Here is a 25209-nt window from a genome sequence, read left to right on the forward strand (position 1 = left end):
TTTGTCCTCTCAGGTCTCAAAGGGATCTTACTGTTATTCCTAAGAACGACAGGCTTCCCCAAACTACAGTTTCAAATCTAGATGCTATTGAATCTCCTCCTGCGGTTCTGTAGATTTTACCTATTCTACAAATTAAATTTCAAAAAGAGGAAGCTAAAAGAGGAAGCTAAAATGTTTATTCATATATAACCTCTCTTTATGCATTTGCAACTTAATGAGGACATAACCGCTGCCTTTCTTCAGCACCAGGAGACCATCCAGTCATTCAGGACACAAACACTGAATACTTGGAGGAGGCAAATGAACTTGTTCATCAACAGCTAGCTGGACGGCCGGCCTCCAGTGAGGTTTATGTTTCTACTAATGCCGCAGACCCACTTTGGTAATTCTGAGAAATAACCCTTCACGGACAGTGTCTCTTCACCCTTCCAAGTCTGGCAGGGCACATACTGGTCACGCGGGCCCCTGGGACCTGCCTCTAAACACTCCCACTTTGAAGACCCCCCCGGGGGAGAAGGCGCCTCTTTCCCTCACAGCCTCCACAGCACTCCTTCAGGCGCTTAGCAGTCTTACCTTCAGCGTTCCCTGAAGCGAACAGGAAAAGAAGGACTTTGCTTTTTCTCCCCCCAGAGAGCTCACACTGAAGAAGTAAATGGCAAAGCTGTGGCAGGAAAGCCCAGGCTCAGGAAGGAAAACGAAGAAAGAGAAGGGAGGAGGTAGGACTTGAAGCGCGTTTGCCGTCTCTTCTCAACACGGCCCTTCTGGCGCCCCATCCGCTAACGACCAACAACACGATTACTTCACGCTTCACCAATCCCGTTTCTCTACAGTCACAGGGTCCTCCTGTGGGGCCGATATAACCCACAAAGAAAATTCACTGAAGGGGTTAACTGATGACTAAAAAATGTAATGGATATCGAGGGAAGAGGCCTCAAAGACGGCCTGGTTCACGTGAAGGACAGAGGAACGTGCTGTTCCTGGGGGACTTCAGCCAGCACAGGCGCACAGCTCCGCTTGGGCAGGCCCGGAGCCCCCAGCCAGCCATGGGGGCGCTGGTGTGCGAAGACCAGGGACAGCCCGCCGCCTGCAGCCCCGGCTTCTCCGACAAGATCAGGGGGTTTCAGGGGTGGAGGCGGAGGATGGGGGTGCGGGGAGGGAATACCCACACCGAACAGAAGACTGACCAGGCAAGGGGCAGTGGCTTATGATCTAGAGAAAAAATACAAACGATACCTCGCCTGAGACCTCTGCTGTGGACCAGATTTTGTGTGTGTGTGTGTGTGTGTGTGTGTGTGTGATGACTGGGATTTTCGGGCCTGCAAAGACAGGTTAAAGCCCAATGTGTGTGTGTGTGTGTGTGTGTGTGTGATGACTGGGATTTTCGGGCCTGCAAAGACAAAGGTTAAAGCCCAATGTGTGTGTGTGTGTGTGTGTGTGTGTGTGTGATGACTGGGATTTTCGGGCCTGCAAAGACAAAGGTTAAAGCCCAATGTGTGTGTGTGTGTGTGTGTGTGTGTGTGTGATGACTGGGATTTTCGGGCCTGCAAAGACAAAGGTTAAAGCCCAATGTGTGTGTGTGTGTGTGTGTGTGTGTGTGTGATGACTGGGATTTTCGGGTCTGCAAAGACAAAGGTTAAAGCCCAATGTGTGTGTGTGTGTGTGTGTGTGTGATGACTGGGATTTTCGGGCCTGCAAAGACAAAGGTTAAAGCCCAATGTGTGTGTGTGTGTGTGTGTGTGTGTGTGTGTGTGTGTGTGTGATGACTGGGATTTTCGGGCCTGCAAAGACAAAGGTTAAAGCCCAATGTGTGTGTGTGTGTGTGTGTGTGATGACTGGGATTTTCGGGCCTGCAAAGACAAAGGTTAAAGCCCAATGTGTGTGTGTGTGTGTGTGTGTGTGTGTGTGTGATGACTGGGATTTTCGGGCCTGCAAAGACAAAGGTTAAAGCCCAATGTGTGTGTGTGTGTGATGACTGGGATTTTCGGGCCTGCAAAGACAAAGGTTAAAGCCCAATGTGTTATTTCACTCAGGACACGCTTGGCGGAGGTAAGGGTGCAAAGAAAACAGATACAGCGGCAGGCAAGAGGAAACGAGTCCCTGCCTCTCCTTGTGGCCGCAGCAACGGGCGGGTGCAGTCACAAGGCCGTTTGGAGGAGGCGGGCTGTCCTGGGCTTAAAGCTCTCCCAGGCAGAGGCGTGTCTCCTTCCGCATCTGGGCAGGTACCCTCCGCTCCCTCCGGCGAAGAAAGGCAGAGCTGTATCAGAAGTCACCGTCCCAAGGCACGTTTACTCCATCTTCACGATCCTTCCAGAGCCCCCCACTGACCAGCTGTCCCCCGAGGGAGCGATGGAGCGTCCACATTCAGGGAGTGTGGTTGTAACGGAACACCAAGCCCAGAAAAAGGCGCGAGGCACAGGGACAAGGGGCGGGGAGGGGTAACATGAAGCCAGACGTAAGATTCCAAGGCTGGAAGGAGGCAGGAGACAGCCGGGACAGCGGCGTGAAGAGGGGGAGACAGACTACAGCAAGGCGCGAGACGTCAGCTACCAGGCATTAACTCTTCCCTCCAATCCCACGTCACTCACTCTACTCTCAATATAAAAGCGCGCCTACTCTCCCTCGGCACAGCTCTGAGCTCCGGCTGTGCGCTGCCCGGCTGCAGTCCGAGGGCACACGCTGCATCTCGGGCACGCTTCTGGTCCCCCTCTGCTTCCGGAAGCCACACGTCAACGTCAGCTTCACTTCTTTGCAGTTACCTCTATCATAGTGAAAGTGAAGGCATTAGCTGTGAACAGTGACTGACTCTGCCACCAGAGCCCGCCTGGCTCCTCTGTCCATGGGGCTCTCCAGGCCAGAACACTGGAGTGGGTTGCCATGCCCTTCTCCAGGGGATCTTCCCGACCCAGGGATCAAGCCCGCGTCTCCTGAATGGCAGACGGATTCTTTACCACCTGAGCCACCCCGTTCATAACTATGGAGGCTTTACAAAGTCACCTGAGGCTGTAGCTTAAAACAGAAAACACAGCCTTAACCCTGAGGTCCTAGCTGGAGGGAAGTGCACGCCACCTCAAGGCCCACAGGCGCCCCCACCCCCGATCTTAGAGTCACACGAGTCCCCCACACTCCTTTCCTTGTTGATTCCATGAGAAGGGAGTACAGAATCAGCTAAAGCACTAATTTGCTGTTGTTTAGTCATTAACTCGTGTCCGACTCTTTGTGATCCCCACGGGACTGTAGACCACCAGGCTCCTCTGTGCATGGGATTCTCCAGGCAAGAACACAGGATTGGGTTGCCATTTCCTTCTCCAGGGGATCTTCCTGACCCAGGGATCGAACCTGGGTCTCCTGCATTGGCAGGCAGATTCTTTACCACTGAGCCACCTGGGAAGCCCCAAAGCACTAACAGGAACAGGCTACAAAGAGGAGGTGCAGGGTTGTAGCAACAAGAATAGTCTCCCAGGCATCCACAGTTAGGCCAGCCTCAGCCCAGGCCCACAGAAAAACTGATCTCTTTTTGTTTTCCTTACGTCTTTTTCTTGGTCACGCATCTTCAACTACCTAAACTGTCTATCTGAAAATGACGGTGGAAGAAATAGGCAGCAATAGGTCCCGGTGCTAGGGGAGATCCAGTGTATTGTGTACCTTAGCAATGTTACCATTCAGAAACGAGTGTTCTCTTTGTGGAGCAAAAAAGCATCCACGTAAGTAAGAACGATTTTGTGGCTCTACCAGCCTACCTTCTAGTTAAGCAAATAAAAACCAATTGCAGGGTCAGGGCTTCCCGGGTGGTCCGGTGGTCACCAATCCACCCCGCAGTGCGGCACGTGTAGGTTCGATCCCTTGTCGGGGAACTGAGACCCCACGGGCCGCAAAGCGACTAAGCTGGCGCCTCAACGACTGGGCCTGCTCTGGAGCCTGTGTCCCACACGGAGTCTGGACGCTGGGGCGACAGATCCTGCGTGACACAGCGAAGACGGCGGGATCAATAAACAGGAAACCGCAGGGAGAGTTCAAGGACTCCCAGGGCTTAGGGACGGCTGATTCAGAGGCCACGCTCCCCGTGGGAATACCTCTCTGCCCTGCCGCGGGGCTGCCTCACCCCACTGCGAGAAGGACTTGCCATAGCGAGGGGACGAAACTCCTTGAGGGTAGAGGAAATTGATTCTCCTTAACGAGGCACTGTCAGAGGGCTCAGAAACTCAGGGGTGTGACAAAATGCAAGCAAAAATGATTTCATCAATGAGTTGTTAGCTAGACAAAACCCACAGGAAGATGAATACTCAATCAAGCTCAGCATGAACACACTGGGACAGGTGACTGATTTGGGTTTCCTCACGAAAGACAAGTCTGTTCCAGAAGAAAGCAAGTTATAAAGTCTGAGAGCAAAGAGTAAAGAAGATAAAACTCTATTAAATGACTACTCACTAAAGATCAAGTATATATACCAGGCATCAACTGAGAGATAACAATGCTTATAGGTCATTGAAAAGGTTATAGGAAAAATCATAGAATTTGTTTTTAAAGAAGACAACTGAATCATGGTTTTCTTTCAGAGATGGGTAACAAAATGGACTAGACTATTGGATGAAAAATGGGTAAGAATCTGACAGATTTGAGATAACTTGTTATCCTGCAACTTGTCTTTTTACTTGGTTGGTACTAATGCTAAGATTTTATTAATTCAGGAAATAGTTAATTAATACAGGCAACACTCATAATCCTATTAAGCACCCCAATGCTCTGTTTTCCAGTCTACATAAAGATGTAGCAAATACTAAGAGGGCATATTAAGTGTTTGATATACTCAGGTCTAGTGGAAGGAAACTTACCATAGATAGGACTTCTTCAGCGTATAAACTGGACTAAAAAACATATTGTGGAATGGAGACATCTATTTGACTTTATTTATGATGCCAAGGTGTCAATCAATACTTGGTTAGTTAGAGGTAGAAAGACATTCACTTTGATTGTCTTCAGGAACACAAACACAGTTTCTTTGTGTCTGCTCGAACAACTATACTTCGCAATCTGTCCCAATAAAATAAAATTGTACTTCTCTATTCACCACTGCAAACTAGTTAACTGTTCATTTCAGCTATACATTCATTATTATACTCTGCTTCATGATGGCTATTTCATTTTATATAAAATAAAAAATGACTATAGCTTGTGTTAAAAAAGATAGATCATAGAAATGTACCTTTTGACCAGTAAAATTTTACTAAACAATCTCATCATATTTCAGTGGAATTTGTCTTTCAATTTCATAGTTTTCTTTTTTGTTTTTTTTTTACTGTGAGTGAAAACAACTTATGGATTAAAAAGTTTTCTGTTTAACTGGGCAGGAAAAATATTATAAACGTAATTTATGAATAGAGAAAATAAGATGCAAGTAGCAGTGCTTTCTTCACTGCTGTAATACTTCATTTTTAAAGGTAAACACAGTAGCAATCATTTTGATTCCAGGGAATAAAAACTTAAAGCTGAATTTACTAATCAATTTGGAATGCTGAAGCCAAAAGGATCCTTTAACCGTACTGCCTAACAGACAAGTCATCCTAAACAGTTAATCATAATGCAAAATTTTGGCCTAATTAAAATGGCTCTTTCTGATAGTATGGTACCAGAACCTATCTTTTTTGTTGGGTTTCAATCTGCCATAACAACCAGGCTAGGATTACATGCAAACATAAGCATACAAGGCTTGATGAAATTGAATATGGAGGATTAAGCATTTAAAGTTTGAGTTATAATTCTTGTTGCTACACAAGTTCTACTGCATAGAATTTAGAACATAATTCTATAGAACATAATTAATTTACAACAGCCTAAGACTTTTCAGCAATAAAATTATACTTAAAAAAATATACCATTATCCCTATATGTTACATTAATTGTAGATTTCACAACCACTTCAGCCTTGTATTAACTTAGAAAAGAACAACTTGTCCCTGAAAAACTCTAAAGAGTGATCGTATTTCAATCAAAACTGTTCTGAACTCACTCACAATCAGCAGTGACCACATTTTGTCACGTCTTTGCTCCAAGAGGAGTAAAACTGATGGTAACGAGCTTTTGAAAACAGGCTAGAGAATCTGCATCCAATTAGTGATGAAATGTATTTCTTCACAACCACTGGATTTTTAGAATGTTTTTAGTTGTCAAACAAGTGAAACAGCTGAGGGAACAAACTGCCAAACCTGCCCAAACTCCTTTTGTTCCACAGAATTTGATCCCTTCTAAATTGACAATGGCATACAAACTTAGCTATGATGACTCCAGTCCTTATAAATGAAAACAAACATAATGAACCTACAGGAGGAGGTTTAAAAATAACTTCATTTGCTTTTAAATATTCAAGTGTAACGTTTCCGTAAGAGACTAAAACAGACATTTCAACTGTATCAGATTTGTCAGTTTCCACCTGATTCTAACCTGCCATTAATACATAAAGGTCACTGGGCTGCCAAAGAGCCCAGCTAAGCATATTGTGGGGAGATACGAAGGTATCAGTGGAAGGAAACCACGGATGCCACAGCCTTTATCCAAACAGCATGAGACCCGTCTTTGCATCCCTGAAGCAAGAATGGCCACTTTCCCCAATTAAATTGCTCTATCCGATATAAAGCAGCATTGTCTGTGAAGTTACTCCATACCCATAACATTTCACTACTAATTCGAAAGTTAAAAAAAAAATACAGATCAAATCCATGTACCCGTGATCCTTTTGTATCTTAAAATGTAGCTATATTCTTAGTTTCCACCAAGAATTATATTGGAATGAACTAAAACATCTTTTAAAGTCATTTTAAGTATACTCTGATTTGTTACTACATTTCTACATAGATTATTTAATATTGCTTGTGGACATAATTTAATCGATAATATATCATAATTTCAACCACTACAGTGACCCAGAATGAGATTCTGGCTATAGAGGGAGCTTAATTATTAAGCAACACTTTCCTAAAAAGCTTCTGAATTTCTGATTGGTAAGAAAATCAAACACAAAAGAGCATCCGTCATTGAAATAACACTGAAGTTCAAGCTCGGGCCCTCTTCTTTGTGTTCAGCATAATTAACTCTCCAGGACAAAATAACAAAACATTAAGTCACATTAATAAGTTACAGTAATCTTCAAGAAAACTCGATGGGCAACTCTGGCGCTACAACTGTGTATCTTGGATCCAACCTAGGGATGAAGTCCGGGAAGTTTTTAGATGCACCGGTACCAAAAACATCAAGGACTTTCCGGTTCATGACAGCAAACCTGTAAAACAGAGGACACAGGGAATCAGTACTTAATGACGTTGTAAAAGAAGATGATTCACTTCATTTATCTTTCATGGGATGGGAAGACAGAAGAGCTGACAGAGCAAGAGACTCAAAGGCAGATTCGAAAGTCATTTTGCTACTCTTCCTCAAGATGCACCGTCTCAAGTTTTCTTTGAAAAGACGCTAGTCCCCAAATCTGAAACCCCAGAGATTACCATCATCATTTCAAACCCTTCCAGAGCTCTTTCCACTAGATTGTGTCAAACAGAAAAATAGGTTCATTGTGATTTTCTTGATTAATGGATGAATACAATTGTAAGAAGCTACATATATAATGAATGAGCTGACATTTACTGACAAGCAAAGGTATTACAGGTAATTCCTCCCATAACTGAAATTTTAATGTCTCACAATCAACAGAAAATACATTCAAATGTGCAAATATTTAATGACTGAAGAGGAAACAGTTTATAGGTTTTCAAATTTCTAATACATACAACAGAGTAAAAACATGCCCTCACTTTATCCATCACCTAACCTAAGAGATAAGAAATTTTCAAAAGACACATATTCAGCTGATGTGCAGGATGGACCTTCTGCATCTCTGTGCCTGACTGTAAGCTCTTCTTCTCCGGGGAAGATCCCAGGGTGAAATTATCTTTGAGTCATGGGCCAGTGTCATCGTTCCAAGAACCAATAAATGTGACTTTTAGCTCCTTTCCAACTTTAAGTTCCCTTCCAAAATAATCAACGGGTTAAACCCACTGATGTGCAAAAAAACATAAATGACGAATAAATAAACGATCAAATGATAACAATATAGATTAATAATATAGATTTTAAATGATTAAATAATAATAATAATACACAGTGTCATGGCTAAGAGGAAGAATTCTACAGCCGGACTGCCTGGCTCAACCCGGGCTCCATCCTTTACTAGCTTTGTGATTCTGCAAGTGCTTAAACTGTGTGCATTTCAGTTTCCTCACAGGTAAAGCCAAGATACTAAGTACCTAGTACCTATCTCACAGAGCTATTTTAAGGATTAAGCACATATGTATGTATATGTATGCTGTATGTGTTAATGTGTGTATCTTAAAACCACCTCTGGGACATAGTCAGCACTATATAATCTTCGCTACTATTTCTATTAACGACAGCAATGTTAATGGCAGCTGCTACTTACTGAGTGCCTACGAAGTGCTCAGGGCTGCCACAAACGTACCGATTTTCCCACAACCATACAAAGTATGTGTTATTGCTTCATTGTAGAGAGAAGGAAACTTGAGGCTCATGAGAGTAAACAACTTTCCCAACCAATGACATAGCAAAGGGTACCAGAGCTGGAGTCAAACCCAGGTTTGTTCAGCTCCCAAACTCAGAGTCTGTGTATCAGGCTAAGTTGCCTCTCACAGAATTAGATTATAATCAGGAAACGCAAACACCACCACCAATGAAGAACATGACAGTAGAGGCAAAGGAAAATATGCTTACAAAAATCAGATAAAAGAATATGATTATTTTTCATTATTTTTCCCAAATGGAAATCAGTCTATTGTTTAGACAGGATTTCTAATGAATCTGTTTAGTGTGTTTAAACAAAAAGAAACATTCCATGTTATTCTTATTAAATTTTAGTTTAAATTTGTTTTACACCTAGATAGCTACCTTACCAAAGAATACTCCCTCAAGTAGACAAAAAGATTCAACATCTTTTTTGTGGTAATTGAACAGTTAACATATCTCATAGGTATCTTACCTGCCCTTGGTGAGTCTTAAAAGGAACTTCCAGTAAGATGGTCGTAAGGTCTGAACTTCCATGACAGCCTAAAATTATTCAATTTGAGACTTTTTTTAGTAAACAGCAAATCTTATTATCCATCTTAAGCAATAGAATACTTTTATCTCTATTTTTATTGCTCATTGTGTTAAAAAAAAAAAAAACCCAACAGTGAAAAAAAAAGTATAAGTTGACTTTCTAGAATCTTTGTAAATATGCCTTCAAATGAGAATATTGTACAGGAAATAATGATTGAGTTAATAGTCATCATTATTAGGAAGCACTTACTAGATATCCATTAGATAGTTGGCACTTCACTAATTATAATGAGTTTATCAACCTGGCAGGATTATTGTGAGAAAGTGCAAATAAAAGCTGTCCCCAAAACTCTGCAGAAGTCCTAAGATCATTAACGTCAATTATGGTGGTTACAGAACTTGAGACTGAACAATGCTTTTATTAAAGTAGACTCTACCACTGTCCTCACTGCTTGAGAAATGTTGAGGAAATGCAATTATTCTTATTTATGTCCATGGTATCTTTTTTCCATAAATAAAATTAAATGAGGGCATTCTAGCCAAGATACTGGAGTGATAATTTTCCTAAAAAAAAATGAAACCTAAGAATGGTTGTGTTCGTAAAACATGACCTGGCCCACTAAGTTAACATGTTTAATGACTGGATACTTGTAAGCTATCTTGCTAATAAGACAAAAAAGCATACAGTGTAAAAAATGGAAATGCTTTCTTTTCCCCCCATTGGTTTAATACACATGAGAAACAGAAATGATTCTATTTCTCATTTCAAAAAGCTATACTTACTGCCTGGAAGCAAATTGCTGTAGAGATGGAATAGATGATAGTGTCTGCATGGGGAAAGTAGGGGACCTTTCCTGCTTCAATGCCTTTGAAATACATTGTCTGCAAAATAAGCATAATGGGAGATTAATAAGGAAAACAACTTTAAACAGCATTAACAACAAAGTGGAGCAATACATTCCTTATCTACAACTATTTTTTCTACTTTTCAAAATCATAACACTTCTTCCAGAGCTCAAATCACAGGTATATCTTCCCCGACAGTGTCAAGCGGTAGCGTTTTCTTTCCCTTGGCCCCTCATCCCAAGCCCCAGATACCAGTAATAATACTTTTCTGTGAAATTCAATAGCACCTTATTTCTACCTCTTTCATGTCATTTATTCTTCAATGCTTCCTGTACAATGTCCAAGTCCTCCCTTCTCTGTCAGATCTATTCATTTAGTTCAGTTTGGTCACTCAGTTGTGCCTCTTTGCGACCCCATGGACTGCAGCACACCAGGCCTCCCTGTCCACACCAACTCCCAGAATTTACTCAAACTCATGTCCATTGAGTCGGTGATGCCATCCAACCATCTCATCCTCTGTCGTCCCCTTCTCCTCCTGCCTTCAATCTTTCCCAGCATCAGGGTCTTTTCAAATGAGTCAGTTCTTCACATCAGGTGGCCAAAGTATGGTGTTTCAGCTTCAGCATCAGTCCCTCCAATGAATAGTCAGGACTGATTTCCTTTAGGATGGACTGGTTTGATCTCCTTGCAGTCCAAGGGACTCTCAAGAGTCATCTCCAACACCACAGTTCAAAAGCATCAATTCTTCGGCACTCAGCTTTCTTTATAGTCCAAATCTCACATCCATACATGACCGCTGGAAAAACTGTAGCCTTGACTAGATGGACTTTTGTTGGCAACATAACATCTCTGCTTTTTAATATTCTGTCTAGGTTGGTCATAACTTTCCTTCCAAGGAGTAAGCATCTTTTAATTTCATGACTGCAGTCACCATCTGCAGTGATTTTGGGGCCCAGAAAAATAAAATCTGAAACTGTTTCTACCATTTCCCCATCTCTTTGCCATGAAGAGATGGGACCAGATACCATGACCTTAGTTTTCTGAATGTTGAGCTTTAAGCCAACTTTTTCACTCTCCTCTTTTACTTTCATCAAGAGGTTCTTCAGTGTTTCTTTGTTTTCTGCCATAAGGGTGGTGTCATCTGCATATCTGAGGTTATTGATATTTCTCCCAGCAATCTTGATTCCAGCTTGTGCTTCCTCCAGCCCAGCATTTCTCATGATGTACTCTGCATATAAGTTAAATAAGCAGGGTGACAATATACAGCCCTGACATATTCCTTTTCCTATTTGGAACCAGTCTGTTGTTCCATGTCCAGTTCTAACTGTTGCTTCCTGACCTGTATACAGATTTCTCAGGAGACAGGTCAGGTGGTCTGATATTCCCATCAGATATTTTCCACAGTTTGTGGTGATCCACACAGTCAAAGGCTTTGGCATAGTCAATAATGCAAAAACAGATGTTTTTCTGGAACTCTCTTGCTTTTTCGATAATCCAACGGATGTCAGCAATCTGATCTCTGGTTCCTTTGCATTTTCTAAAACCAGCTTGAACATCTGGAAGTTCACGTACTTCAAGTTCAAGTACTGTTCAAGTCTGGCTTGGACAATTTTGAGCATCACTTTACTGGCGTGTGCGATGAGTGCAACTGTGCGGTAGTTTGAGCATTCTTTGGCATTGCCTTTCTTTGGTATTGAAATGAAAACTGACCTTTTTCAGTTCTGTGGCCACTGATGAGTTTTCCAAATTTGCTGGCATATTGAGTGCAGCACTTTCACAGCATCATCTTTTAGGATTTGAAATAGCTCAACTGGAATTCCATCACCTCCACTAGCTTTGTTCGTGGTGATGCTTCCTAAGGCCCACTTGACTTCACATTACAGGATGTCTGGCTCTAGGTGAGGGATCATACCATTGTGATTATTTGGGTCATGAAGATCTTTTTTGTATAGTTCTTCTGTGTATTCTTACCACCTCTTCTTAATATCTTCTGTTTCTGTTAGGTCCATACCATTTCTGTCCTTTATTGTGCACATCTTTGTCTAGAAAGATCTCTAGTCTTTCCCATTCTGTTGTTTTCCTCTATTTCTTTGCATTGATCGTGAAAAGGCTTCTTATCTCTCCTTGCTATTCTTTGGAACTCTGCATTCAAATGGGTATATCTTTCCTTTTCTCCTTTGCTTTTCGCTTCTCTTCTTTTCACAGCTATTTGTAAGGCCTCCTCAGACAGCCATTTTGATTTTTGGTATTTCTTTTTCTTGGGGATGGTCTTGATCCCTGCCTCCTGTACAATGTCACGAACCTCCGTCCATAGTTCATCAGGCACTCTATCAGATCTAATCCCTTGAATCTATTTGTCACTTCCACTGTATAACCATAAGGGATTTGATTTAGGTCATACCTGAATGATCTAGTGGCTTTCCCTATTTTCTTCAATTTAAGTCTGAATTTGGCCATAAGGAGTTCATGATCTAAACCACAGTCAGCTCCCAGTCTGGTTTTTGCTGACTGTATAGAGCTTCTCCATCTTTGGTTGCAAAGAATATAATCAGTCTGATTTAGGTATTGACCATCTGGTGATGTCCATGTGTAGAGTCTTCTTTTGTGTTGTAGAAGAGGGTGTTTGCTATGACCAGTGCGTTCTCTTGGCAAAACTCTATTCGCCTTTGCCCTGCTTCATTCTGTACTCCAAGGCCAAATTTGCTTGTTACTCCAGATGTTTCCTGACTTCTTACTTTTCCTTCATTTTTCATTCATTAAACATGTACTGGTGTAAACCTGGTTAGTCCATAACAAATACTAACACACTCTAATCAAGATATCTATATAGATTAGATTGTAGACCATCACATGTGTATGTGTATATATTTACATCTATCATGTATATATGTATGTGTATATATTAATATATATATTATTGTTGGTTCTCAGGGGGAAGAGCAACCACCCTGTCGAGGACAAAGGACCAAAGGGAATTTCAGAAATGACTCATTGTGTAGTGCTTCTCAAACATAAGAACCACTTCTTAAAAAACAAATTTCCAATTGTCAGGGCCTGATGCTTTTATAATACAATAAATATGAATTATTAGAAAAAAATTTTAACACAAAATTGAACTAAATTTTCACCATTACATTCAAAAAACAAATTACTCTATTGAGGTGCTATTACAGTTTCCAAATGCTTCCTCTCAATTTCTATCCTTTCTTTGTCATGAGCTGGTAATGAACAGTTCATGGACCAATGTTAGTCTGCTGACCACACTTACAATAGTGTGATCTTCTAAGAGGTCTAGGATCAACAACTAAGTAAGAGAGGAAAAGCAGTGGTAACAAATAGGGTGAAAATGCATGATTATGAGGAATTTCCAGCAAATCTATGGCTAGAAAATGGGATAATTCATGGAGATCGGTTTTCTGGAATGTGGGAATGCTAAAGTGAAACTAATAAGAAAAGTGGAAAGATGACCAAGACAGAATGGTGTTTCAATAGGCTGGAGGGAGGTTTAAGAAGATGTGAGTGGTCCATGAAATAAAGAACATAAAATAACTTTTTCAAAGAAAAAAGTTACCTATGCAGGTGATTTTTACTGAATATTCATTACACAGTAATACAGCATTTTAACATAAAACTAACTTCAACTAAAACAAAGGGACTGCAAAAGACATATGTGAGGTAATATTGAAAGTGTAAGCTCTAATTGGATAACGATAATATTAAAGAATTAGCAGACTTCTAAAATGTATGATGTGCATTTTGTTTATACCCTGATGGCACTGTTGATTTGTTTGTTTTTAAGGAGTCTTTATCCTTTAGTTTTATTTTTCAAGGACTCTCTCCTGAGTTGTTTATGAATGGAGTGACTTGATGTCTGGGATTTGTTTTAAAATAATTTGGTACCTGGGGATTTGGAGCAGTATAGATGAAAGGAGACTGGTCAAATGCTGTTAACTGCTGAAGCTATATGATGCGTACATGAGGGTTATCACGTTATTCTTCCGATGCTTGTGTATATTTGAAAATGACACAGAGAAAAAAAAGAAGAAATAGGAAAACTGGCTTTGTAAACACTTCTATAAGATTAGAATTTGCTTTTGAAACTGGGATATATATCGTTGCTGAAGTAGCTAAAAGGCTCTATATCGTTTGGCTGTACATGCGTAAAAATGTTTGCTTACCTCTACCAATTTGGAAGCTAAATACATGGAAATTGTTGTGCTTTTATAAAACATCATTGATACTCCTGCCAAAAATCCTGAAACAATAAATAAGGCAAAACCGATCAGAATTCAAAAGTACTTCTTTGTTATTACATCATTTGGAAACGTTAATTCACTTAAATAGGAAAGAATGGATTTAGCACTGCCTTTTGCTATAACAAAATCGAGGACAGTAGTACAAGTAATAATATGAAAATGGGGTGAAGTCTTATTTATCATATTTTTTTAAACTTAAAAATTGACCTTCAGAATTAGGAACCACAGTTCTGATAACATAAGAAACCTCACATTTTAAATTAAACTTTTAAAAACAGCAGTGGTCTTACCAAATATAACAACTTTAAAAGGCTACTGGTATCATTTCTCATTTTAAGTGGAAATATTCATTCATTTATTGTCCTAAGAGCTCAAATCACACTTAGCGCTGTCACCGCACTTCTCTCCATTGCTTGCATTCTATAAATGGTAAAGCAAGGTGGCAGGCGGTCTGGAATACTAATAGCAGGGACATTACTAATAAATATCTGAAAAATCACCTAGTCAGCTTAAGTAATAAAATATATTGAGCTTACAGAAAATGTTTAGTTTTGATGTTTATAAATTACTTGAGTTCCTTAAAAAATTACTTAAAAACATGTCAGCTGCCAGTGGTAAAATCAAAATGCTTTTAAGAAATCATTAGTCACTTATTAAAATTTTATGTTCTTTTGTGACACATTCCCTAGAATTTCTGGCCTGTCACAGGACAGAAACCCAGGTCATTATGTTGCCAACTCAAAACATCAGATGGCAAGAGAGCCTTGGTATGTTCAATTTCACAAGTACAAAATATTAATACTAGTGCCTTGATGGGGATTCTATTAGAAAAAGGAAGATACAAGGAAATCAGATGAATTTGAAAACCATTTCTGCTTCACTCCTATCATGGACTGATGTGATAATATATGTATGTCATATATATTTTACATATGTTATATTAATATACATTATATTGCTTTACCAGCTATAATGGCATGCAGTTCATCATCCAGATTTCTGACCCAGCGCAGGAAGCAACTAGTACCCTGTATCAAGAAGAAAATACAATTCCTTCAGTTGTTTCAGTTCTAGGAAAAAAACTACACGTAACATTTGTAATGGGTGAGTCATCAGCTGGCCTTGGAAGCAAATTGGTGACCTTATTTAAATCAAATAAGGTACAAGATACCACGAAAAAAATTAGATTAAAAAAAGAAATGAAGAGCTCTGGAAATGGTAAAATGAAGGTCAACTCATTAATTTATTAATAGAAGACATGTTTTTCTTATCTTGTGCTGTGCTAAGTCGTTTCAGCCATGTCTGACTCTTTGAGACCCCATGGACTGTGGCCTGCCAGGCTCCTCTCCACAGGGATTCTCCAGGCAAGAATACGGGAGTGGGTTGCTGTGCCCTCTTCCAGGGGATCTTCCCTACCCAGGGATCAACTGCATCTCTTATGTCTCCTGGGTTGGCAGGTGGGTTCCTTGCCACTAGTGCCACCTGGGAATTTTTACCTAGAATTGCTATAAAAACGAGCCACCTCTCCAAGGCAGTGGTCAGAAAACTACGGCCCACGAGCCAAATCTAGCCTGCCACCTATTGTTGTATGGCTCATAAGCTAAGAATGTTTTTACATATCTCAATGGATGAAAGTAAATAAAAAATATTTTGTGACACATGAAAATTATATGAAATTCTAATACAGTGTGATTAAGCTTTACTGGAATACAGCAATGCTCATTCATATAGTCTATGACTGCTTTTACACTACAAGAGCAGAGTTGAACAGCTATGAGTGAGACCAAATGCTTCACAAAGCTTAAAATCTCTACTATCTGGCCTTTTACAGAAAAAGTTTCCTGACTCCTGGTTCAAAACAAAAATTGCAACAATGCATTGTGGGGTTTATAACATATAAAATAATAAAAGAATTGCACAAAGGATAGGAAAAGGGAATTAAAAGGTGTGGTTAAGATTCTTAAACAATACTAAAGTGGTATCAATATTATTCGAAAATATTGACCAATAAATTAAAAATGCTTATTATCACTGAATTTAAAAAGAGGCATAAACAATAAGTCAATAGTGAAGATAGAATATAAAAAAGTACAAAAAATTAAAATAAATTTAAAATATATAATACTCAAAAAATCCAGGAGACAAAAAATAGGAACAAAAAAAAGAAACAATAAAAAATAACTAATAAGGAAATAGATATAAATTCAACCATATCAATAAATGCATTAAATGTTATAGTCTAAAGATTCCAATTAAAAGACAGACATTATAAAATTGGATACAAAAGTAAGAATCAACTACATGTGGTCTAAAAGAAACAAAACTGAGGTCATGGAAAGATTAAAGGAAAAGGAAAATATGCCATCAAAAATAATTGAAAGAATGCTGAAGTAGCTGTATTAGTAACAGACAGTCGACTTCAGAGCAAGGAATATTACCAGAGATAAAGAGGGACATTACAAAATGGAAAAAGGGTCAGTTCACCAAGAAGACACAGAAGAAATAACGTTTGTTTGCCTCTCCTTCTCTTAATTACCTTTTTATGAAGATGCAAAAAAGTGATAAATTTTTCCAAAATCTCATATGACTTAGAAATATGCTGTATCAATATTTTTATAATAGATTTTCTGACCCAGTTGCATTTATTTAGTTTAATACCACTAGTTTATATTACCTAAGCAAATTACCTAAGTAGCTATATTACCTAAGCAGCTAAATGAAAACAAACAAACCTATGCTCTCAGACATGCTAGATGATGGAGAATAAGCAACCTAGGCTAACAGTGTTAGAGAAAATTCACATATAAACATTTAAGAGTTTATCTTAAGAATAAATACAAGCACTATGACACAAGAAATGAAAAAGAACCTGAATAAAAACATATAATCACCAATATTCTGTTCTATTAGTTAGTTTATTAAAGATATAAGTAGTGTTTCCTAGTCAAATCATATTGAAAATGTTTTCAATGTTAGTTATGTTTCATAACAAGTGACTAATTAACTATAGTTTGGGGTTTCCCTGGTGGCTCAGAGGTAAAGAATCCACCTGCAATGTGGGAGCCCTGGGTTTGATCCCTGAATCAGGAAGATCCCCTAGAGGAGGGCATGGCTACCCACTCCAGTCTTCTTGCCTGGAGAAAATGTTTTCAATGTTAGTAAGCAAGCGGTTAATTAATTATAGTTAACAGTTTGTCACTTTTTCCTTTTCATGTCAAAATACTTTCTCCATATTTACCTTTTCTTGGATAAGGAAATGGCAACCCACTCCAGTATTCTTGCCTAGAGAGGCCTGGTGGGCTGCTGTCCATGGGGTCGCACAGAGTCGGACACGACTGAAGTGACTTAGCATGCTTTCGTGCATTGGAGAAGGAGATGGCAACCCACTCCAGTGTTCTTGCCTGGAGAATCCCAGGGATGGGGGAGCCTGGTGGGCTGCCGTCTATGGGGTCGCACAGAGTTGGACACGACTGAAGCGACTTAGCAGCAGCATATTTACCTTTTACAGGTAAACTTTAACATAAAATGATACATAACCATCTTATGCAAAATAATTCCAGAATTCAATTTTTCACAGCAGTTTCTTTTAAACAATTGTGTCTATATTTGTGTGTGTGCACACATATGCAGACAGCTCAACCTTAGTTAACACACTTTACCATTTAAATTTAGAATATAAATTTTAGATGTTTAATAAAATATGTCAGCAATATAATTTACATATCAGTGATTCCCAATAAACAAAAGGCCATTACTTCAAACTGCAGAGTACTGTGTCACAGATGATCCATGTATATGTGTTTAGGTGTGTGCTTATTATATATGTGTGGGTACATTTACAGGAACATGTAGAAAGAGGTGGAAGAACATTAACTTTGTTTATTTGAGAGAGTGTAGTAGAACAAGTGAGTGGGAGGGAGATGGAAATAACTCATTATTTATATAAGTTACAATGAAAAATTCTTACTGGTTCTATCAAGGGTTGATATCAGCTAGAAGGGTCTGAAAATGTTTAAATTAATACTCAGGTAGTAAATGTTATTAAGAAAAACATGTAGGCCAGGTGTATTAATATCATTTTTGACATTAGAAATATTAGAAAGTTCATAATTTCTCAGTGATTACATTATTGAAAAAAAAGGAGTTTTTGAAAAGTCTTTAATGTTATGAATAAATACAACTATATCTAGACTTCCAAGCTTTAAAAGACAAAATGTCCTCAACTTCTATTCCCAATGTATTATGTATATCTGGTGATATTTATGAATACTACAGAAAGAAGTATTAAGAAAAGTGACAGATGGGTTAAGACTGTATCTCATTTTAACAGTCAGTTCAGTTGAGTAGCTCAGTTGGGTCTGACTCTTTGCGACGCCATGGACTGCAGCACCCCAGGCCTCCCTGTCCATCACCAACTCCTGGAGCCTAGTTGAACTCAAGCCCATCGCGTCGGTGATGCGATGCTATTTGTGAAAAGCCTTACCTTGTATATGCTAACAAAAGAGCCCAGAAAAGCTCCGAGCTGGAAGTTTTCTTTATTGTAGAAGAGAGAAAGTAGCCGGGATGGCTGTGTAAACAGATGCCTAAACGCAGAGGGAATTCGGAGGCAGCACTGGATCAAGTATCCCACGCTAAACATTCTGATGAAACCCTGGAGAAAATTGGGAGGAAAGTCGGATTATAACCAAATTCTGAAGTCTGACAGGTATAAACTTTACTGTCACAGAATCAAAACGGCACTAAAAACTTTAAGTTTATATCGTAGCCATTTTCAAAACTACGTCCTAAAACCTCAAACAATTTTAAAAGAATCACCTTAAAAATAATCATGAGAGCTTGCAGTGGATATACTTTCTATGAATTTCCAGGACTTAAAAAGTTTCCCAAGCACTGACCAAGTCTGTCTATGTACCAGACTTCTACTTCTTGACATTTTGTTGACAATAACTGGGATTTATAATCCCTAAACCACAAATGAGTTTTAGAAACAAAAGCACTGAAATTAAAAAAAAAAAAAAAAACCCAAAAAAGCAGTTAACAAAATGAAACGCTTTTGGAAATTTTAACAAAAATATAAATGATCAAGTTTAAGGAATTTTCCAGGAAAAGAATGAATTCTAGCTAGGTTTTAATTTCTGTGCTCAATGTGTCAGACTAAAACATTTCCAGGGAACGGTACCTTTAAGGTAAACTAAACAAAGTTTGAAAAAGCAAATTTGCTATAAATCCACATTTCCTGTCACCATTTCCCCATATCACCTGCAACTATTTATAATGTAAAAGGGAAGGGAGAGGATGACTAATGATGGTCAATTTCATTTCAGTACTTTGGAAAATGAAGTTTGAGGTCACTTAATACTGAGAGACTGAAAAATTTCAGTCATCTTGAAACAAAATGTCATTTAAAAAAGTATTTTAAACATGATCCAACCAATACACTATAATATGGATCTCCTACCACCCTTCTCTTCACCCCCACTGGAATGGAAAAACGTCAACATTCTTTCTTAGCAGTGTTTGCTGCTTAGTTCCAAAGATCAGGTTTGTATTTTCTGGATAGCAGCCTTCTTTTAGAAAAATTTTGAATTACTATGAAGAAACATTCATCAATTTATCTGAAGCTACCTAATACCTGGTTAAAACATGAAAATTAAATTGTCTAATCAAGTAGTATGAATTATCATGCATTTGTTTAACTGAAACTGCTTAGTCCTTGGTTAATTCATGAACTGGTCACACTTTTATCTTGTCATTGGTAATCTTGTAATATTAACCTGAGGGTTCAAAGATCACACTTATGTTCAATCATTTCATGCTATTTTCAAGAGATCTATTATCCCTCCATCTATTCACCCTTTCACGTATTCAGGAAAGGTTCAGTGAATGCCTCTCATGTGCCAAACATTATATTAGATGCTGGGGATACAGCAGTGAAGTGGACACAAAATTCTTGCCTTCATGGAGCCTCCATGCCCATTAGAAGAAGAGAAAATAAGTAAACAAATGTAAATTGCAGAATACAAAAAGTGTTGAGAAGGAAATAATCAGGTCACTGGGTGAGATATTAAAAGGACAACTTAGATTAGATTACTGGTAAGGGAAGACTAAGGAGTTGACGTTTAAGCAGACACAAAAGAGAAGGAACTAGCAGGAGAAAGACATTTTAGATAGCTTGGACAAAAAGCACAAAGCCAAAAGAGAGACTGACAGGTACCAACCAAAAGTTAGTGTGAATGGAGTACAGTGAGTTTGGGGGGAATGTAATTCATTTGAGTATTTACTCAGGGGTCTGATTTAACATGAGGGGCAACTGAGCCCATGGAATAATGAGGTGCACTGTCAGAATATTTAACTATACTTGTGGCATAAATTCCTCACCCACAAATCTCCAAATAATCTTATATTCACGGACATAATATTAATTACAATGTACACACATATTAGCAAGTTTATAGTACTGGTACACATTTGAAAGAGTGCCTACCTTTTTTCATAGATCAGTAATTCTCACTAACTTTCTCATATAATTAAAAAAAAAAATCACCTCTCCTCTCCCCAAAGTTTCTCACATACCTCTAATTTAGTCAGAATACTTTTCTTAGTATCCCTCCTAAAATCTCCCCCTAAAGTAGAATTCCCTCCACTTGGAGGGAATAATAACCCTCTCGTGGAGCTGGCAGACTCTGAGGCTGCCGGCAACATTCCTTTCCTTTCTTTTTTTTTTTTTGCCACTTTAAAAATGGGGCAGGAAATCAGATTTGGAAAGAGTGGAGCAGAAATTACTGCCCAGTGGAAAAAATACTCTACCGCTTTTACCCCTACTTCCATCTTTGAGGATTTTAAAGGCAGGCGTGGGCTTGGCTGAGTGCCACCATCCACACCAGGCCACAAGCGCTCACATTCACGGGCTCTAATGCGATACAGTCCCTCCCGAGGGGACCATCAGGAGGCTGTCTTTTGAGGTGCTGTATAGCTCCGCTCCTCTCATCATCCATAAGGCGGGGATTAGATGTTGTGACAAAGAACATAAATTTTCTAAAGCGTCAGGATTGTGAGAACACCGTCCAGAACTGAAGAACTTGCAGCAGATGGTACCACCTGGGCCAGACTAACCACAGTGACAAAACTTCCTTCCCAGAGTCGGTGGGGATGTGGGTTTGCGGGGGGGCTGTGGTCAGCAGGGGATGGGGGCAGCGGGTGGGGGTGAGGGGTGGGGATGGTGGGGGGGTGGGGGTGGGGAGCTCTGCTCTGGTACACTCATCTATGAGGGAGCGGGGGATTTATGCCAGTGGGCATAACTAACTTTCTTAATGTAGAACAACTGTGGACATGCTCCAGTTACCTCATGCCTTAAAAAATGTAACAGCTTCACAAGTCGAAAGGCAAATGCCACTGTCCCAGCCTGGGGAGCCTATGTGTGTGACTGCTGAGCCCTAGCACATAGCTCGGTTCAGAGCCTTGCTCTCAGACATATTCTAATGAGGATACACTGCAAACTATTTACGAATTTGAATGAATTTATTTCTCTGTCATTTTTGTTGTTGCTGCGTCATCTTCTTCTGGGTTGGCCAAAAAGTTTGTTGGGAGTTTTCCTATAAGACGGTACAGAAAATCCAAACAAGCTCTTTGGCCAACCCAATATTTTGTTTTACGTTAAATAAGCAAGCCAATTTCAAAATTATTTAACAAAAGATCTGGAAAGTGAATCCTAAAAGCTAAATTGTCACCTAATTCTCAGAAGTATCTTATTTGGCAAGTCAAATGCAAAGAATTATAGCAATTACTGTCAATTTTTCCATTTACTTAGAAATTATGTTTTAATAAATAAGTTCTTTCCGCACACATTCCCTGTGGTTATTAGATTTTATATACTTACTTTAATGCAATAAGAGATGCAATTATCCTCATAGTGTTTGCAACATCTATGCCTTGGTCCATGCTTACATCTGAAAACAAACCAAAGGAATAAAAAAAATTAAATTAAAATGCATGTGTGTGCACATGTGTGTATGTCTGTGTGCACATGCATGCGTGTGGATCTGCTTAAAACTCTCTAACCAAAAAACATCATCAACTCATTTTAAATGTGTGCATCTTTTGATTTCTTAGGACACATAGAAGCAAAGATAACAGATTTTTTTTCCTTTGCTGCTCACCATTTGATACACTGTAAATTATGCGACTGCAGTCAAAATACTAAGATGTGGAGCAGAAAGCCATGTTGGTAAATATTTGTGAATAGATAAGAAAAATATGTATATGTTATCTTTATACTCTGCCAAATCTTTTGGAAGCTTTAGATCACTCATTGTAGCGTATAACGGTCATAAATCATCCATGAAGTCAGGACTTGAGCAAAAATCATAATGAGAATGCGCTCAGGTTACAAGAATTTATACTTAATTATATTTGAGAGAAAACATCTGGGAAAGAAACATGATACAGTATTAGAATTTAAAATTCCATTTTTAAAATAAATACAGAAATAGATCATGTGGGAATTCAAAGTAGGTTATTTGTGATTTAACTGTAAACCAATTAGTCCTCTGGTGTTTAATAAACATTTCTGCTGGGAAGACTACTGTTCAAGACACTTATTTTAGTTATTTGCTATATCGATTTCAGGATTATTTATTCACTTGAGGCATAAAGAAGTAAGTAGAATACCTAATGTGGGCTTAACTTTCTCTCTCTCTCTCTTTAAAGAGTTCATGTCCCAAAATAAGCAGTCTTTATAACTCTTTCAGACCACAGTTAACTCATTATCTTCATGGTTGGAACACATTAACTCTTTCTTGCTTATAACGACAGCTTGTAGAGTGATGTTCTGGCTCTCTAATTCCATCTGCAAACTGACTATCAAGACCTTCTCCGAAATCCAATGCTGCCTTGCAGCTGGGGCGCATAGAGCCTGTCCCAGTCAAGAGCGACGGCGTCGTTCATTCCTTCTGTAGTTAGGATGATATGGCGTATCTGGTCTCGCCAAGCTGCTGAGTGATTAAAGCGAGGGGCCTGAAAAGGGGTGAATCAGAGAAGGGCTGCCTTATGTAAACCATCACTCTCCAAGTTTCTCAGTATGTGGACACGTCTAAGTGTCCTCTTCAAAGGCATCTCTCAGCACGGCCACCAGCACTACAGAGCCTGCTCAACTCTCTTTGTTAGTGAACTAACATCCGATAAATGAGTCACTCACTCTTTCCTAGCCTTTCACTAAAACGGCTTCCCCTGTGCTGCACCATCCATCTCCTATATGATCTGCTCTGCCTCTATATTATCTTGCACCTGCTTTCACACCAGCAGACTCACTGAGGCTGCCCTGACAAGTTCTGCCATGACCGGATCAGCTCTGATAGCCAAGGCTTCGTCCACCCACATCACACATTCTCTGCATTCCCCTGTGACTCTTGTTGATGTGGTTCCCATTAACGGGGTTCCCTATCACAATTAAGTTCACTACCACAAATATTCCTGCCGTCTACTGTCCCTTTCTTTCCTATTACCTTCCTGCACTGTGTATGCTAAAATGGAGACAAAGTCTTTACATTCAATAAAAATTCTGAGTACCTATCTGTGCCCCTGCATGTGAAGAAAGTCCTACGTTATTTCACTTAATGCAAGCAATACTCCTTAACATAGGTTATTAATTCCTGCTAACCAGTGAGGACTTTGGAGTACGGAGTGACTAAATCACTTGTTCAGAGTCCCAAGGCCAGGAGGGGCAAAATGAGTCAAACACAGGTCTTCAGATTTCTTAAAGGGCATCCGCGTCCTGTAACTGATCCCCTAACTTTCTATATTGCCTCCTCATTCTACACTTTCTAAAACATCACTACAAGATTATTTTTATTGGCTGGTATTCCAATTTTAAATCATTAAATGCATTTTCTAAAATACCTTAAATATTTGAAATGTAATTGAAGATATATTTGTTTGAAATATACATTTCTTTGTATAATGTACAATTAAAGATTTATTTTATTTCCAAAGCTCTAAAAATTTCCACTCTTGCAACATATCCTTTACCTAAGATTTGCTCCTTATTATTCCTATATCTACCTACATCTTTCAGAACTTTTCCTTCTCCTTTCCACACTTGGCACATTTGATTCAGCTTAGTCACTCAGTCGTGTCCGACTCTTTGTCACCCCATGGACTGCAGCACACAAGGCTTCCCTGTCCACCACCAACCCCCAGAGCTTACTCAAACTCATATCCATTGAGTTGGTGATGCCATCCAACCATCTCATCCTCCGTCATCCCCTTCTCCTCCTGTCTTCAAGCTTTCCCGGCATTAGGGTCTTTTCCAATGAGTTGGTTCTTCGCATCAGGTGGCCAAAGTACTGGAGTTTCAGCTTCAGCATCAGTCCTTCCAATGAATAGTCAGGACTGATTTCCTTTAGGATTGACTGGTTGGATCTCCTTGTAGTGCAAGGGACTCTCAAGAGTCTTCTCCAACACCACAGTTCAAAAGCATCAATTCTTCGGTGCTCAGCTTTCTTATAGTCCAACTCTCACATCCATACATGACTAATGGAAAAACCATAGCTTTGACTAGATGGACCTTTGTTGGCAAAGTAATGTCTCTGCTTTTTAATATTCTGTCTAGGTTGGTCATAGCTTTTCTTCCAAGGAGCAAGCGTCTTTTAATTTCATGGCTGCAGTCACCGTCTGCAATGATTTTGGAGCCCAGAAAAATAAAGTCTATCATTGTTTCCACTGCTTCCCCATCTATTTGCCATGAAGAGATGGGACCGGATACTATTATCTTAGTTTTCTGAATGTTGAGTTTTAAGCCAACTTTTTCACTCTCCTCATTCACTTTCATCAAGAGGCTCTTTAGTTCTTCGCTTTCTGCCATAAGGGTGGTGTTATCTGCATATCTGAGGTTATTGATATTTCTCCCGGCAATCTTGATTCTAGCTTGTGCTTCTTCCAGCCCAGTATTTCGCATTATGTACTCTGGATGTAAGTTAAATGAGCAGGGTGACAATATACAGCCTTGACATACTCCTTT

General features: G+C 39.5%; 1 protein-coding gene across 1 annotated transcript in view; it reads right to left on the reverse strand.

Moving 5' to 3' along the window:
- Nucleotides 1-4874: 4874 nt before the first annotated feature.
- The window catches only part of TMEM135 (transmembrane protein 135), a 249725-nt gene continuing 229390 nt past the window's right edge, over nucleotides 4875-25209 (reverse strand). The window contains exons 9-15 of the mRNA XM_043452729.1: nucleotides 22072-22141; nucleotides 18679-18846; nucleotides 15160-15223; nucleotides 14118-14194; nucleotides 9877-9975; nucleotides 9035-9102; nucleotides 4875-7270 (exon numbers count right to left, since the gene is read on the reverse strand). Of these exons, the coding sequence (XP_043308664.1) occupies nucleotides 7138-7270; nucleotides 9035-9102; nucleotides 9877-9975; nucleotides 14118-14194; nucleotides 15160-15223; nucleotides 18679-18846; nucleotides 22072-22141 (679 nt within the window). The 3' untranslated portion in view covers nucleotides 4875-7137. The remainder of the gene's footprint in view (nucleotides 7271-9034; nucleotides 9103-9876; nucleotides 9976-14117; nucleotides 14195-15159; nucleotides 15224-18678; nucleotides 18847-22071; nucleotides 22142-25209) is intronic.

The sequence above is a fragment of the Cervus canadensis genome, chromosome 29 (assembly GCF_019320065.1).
Source record: "Cervus canadensis isolate Bull #8, Minnesota chromosome 29, ASM1932006v1, whole genome shotgun sequence".
NCBI lineage: Eukaryota > Metazoa > Chordata > Mammalia > Artiodactyla > Cervidae > Cervus > Cervus canadensis.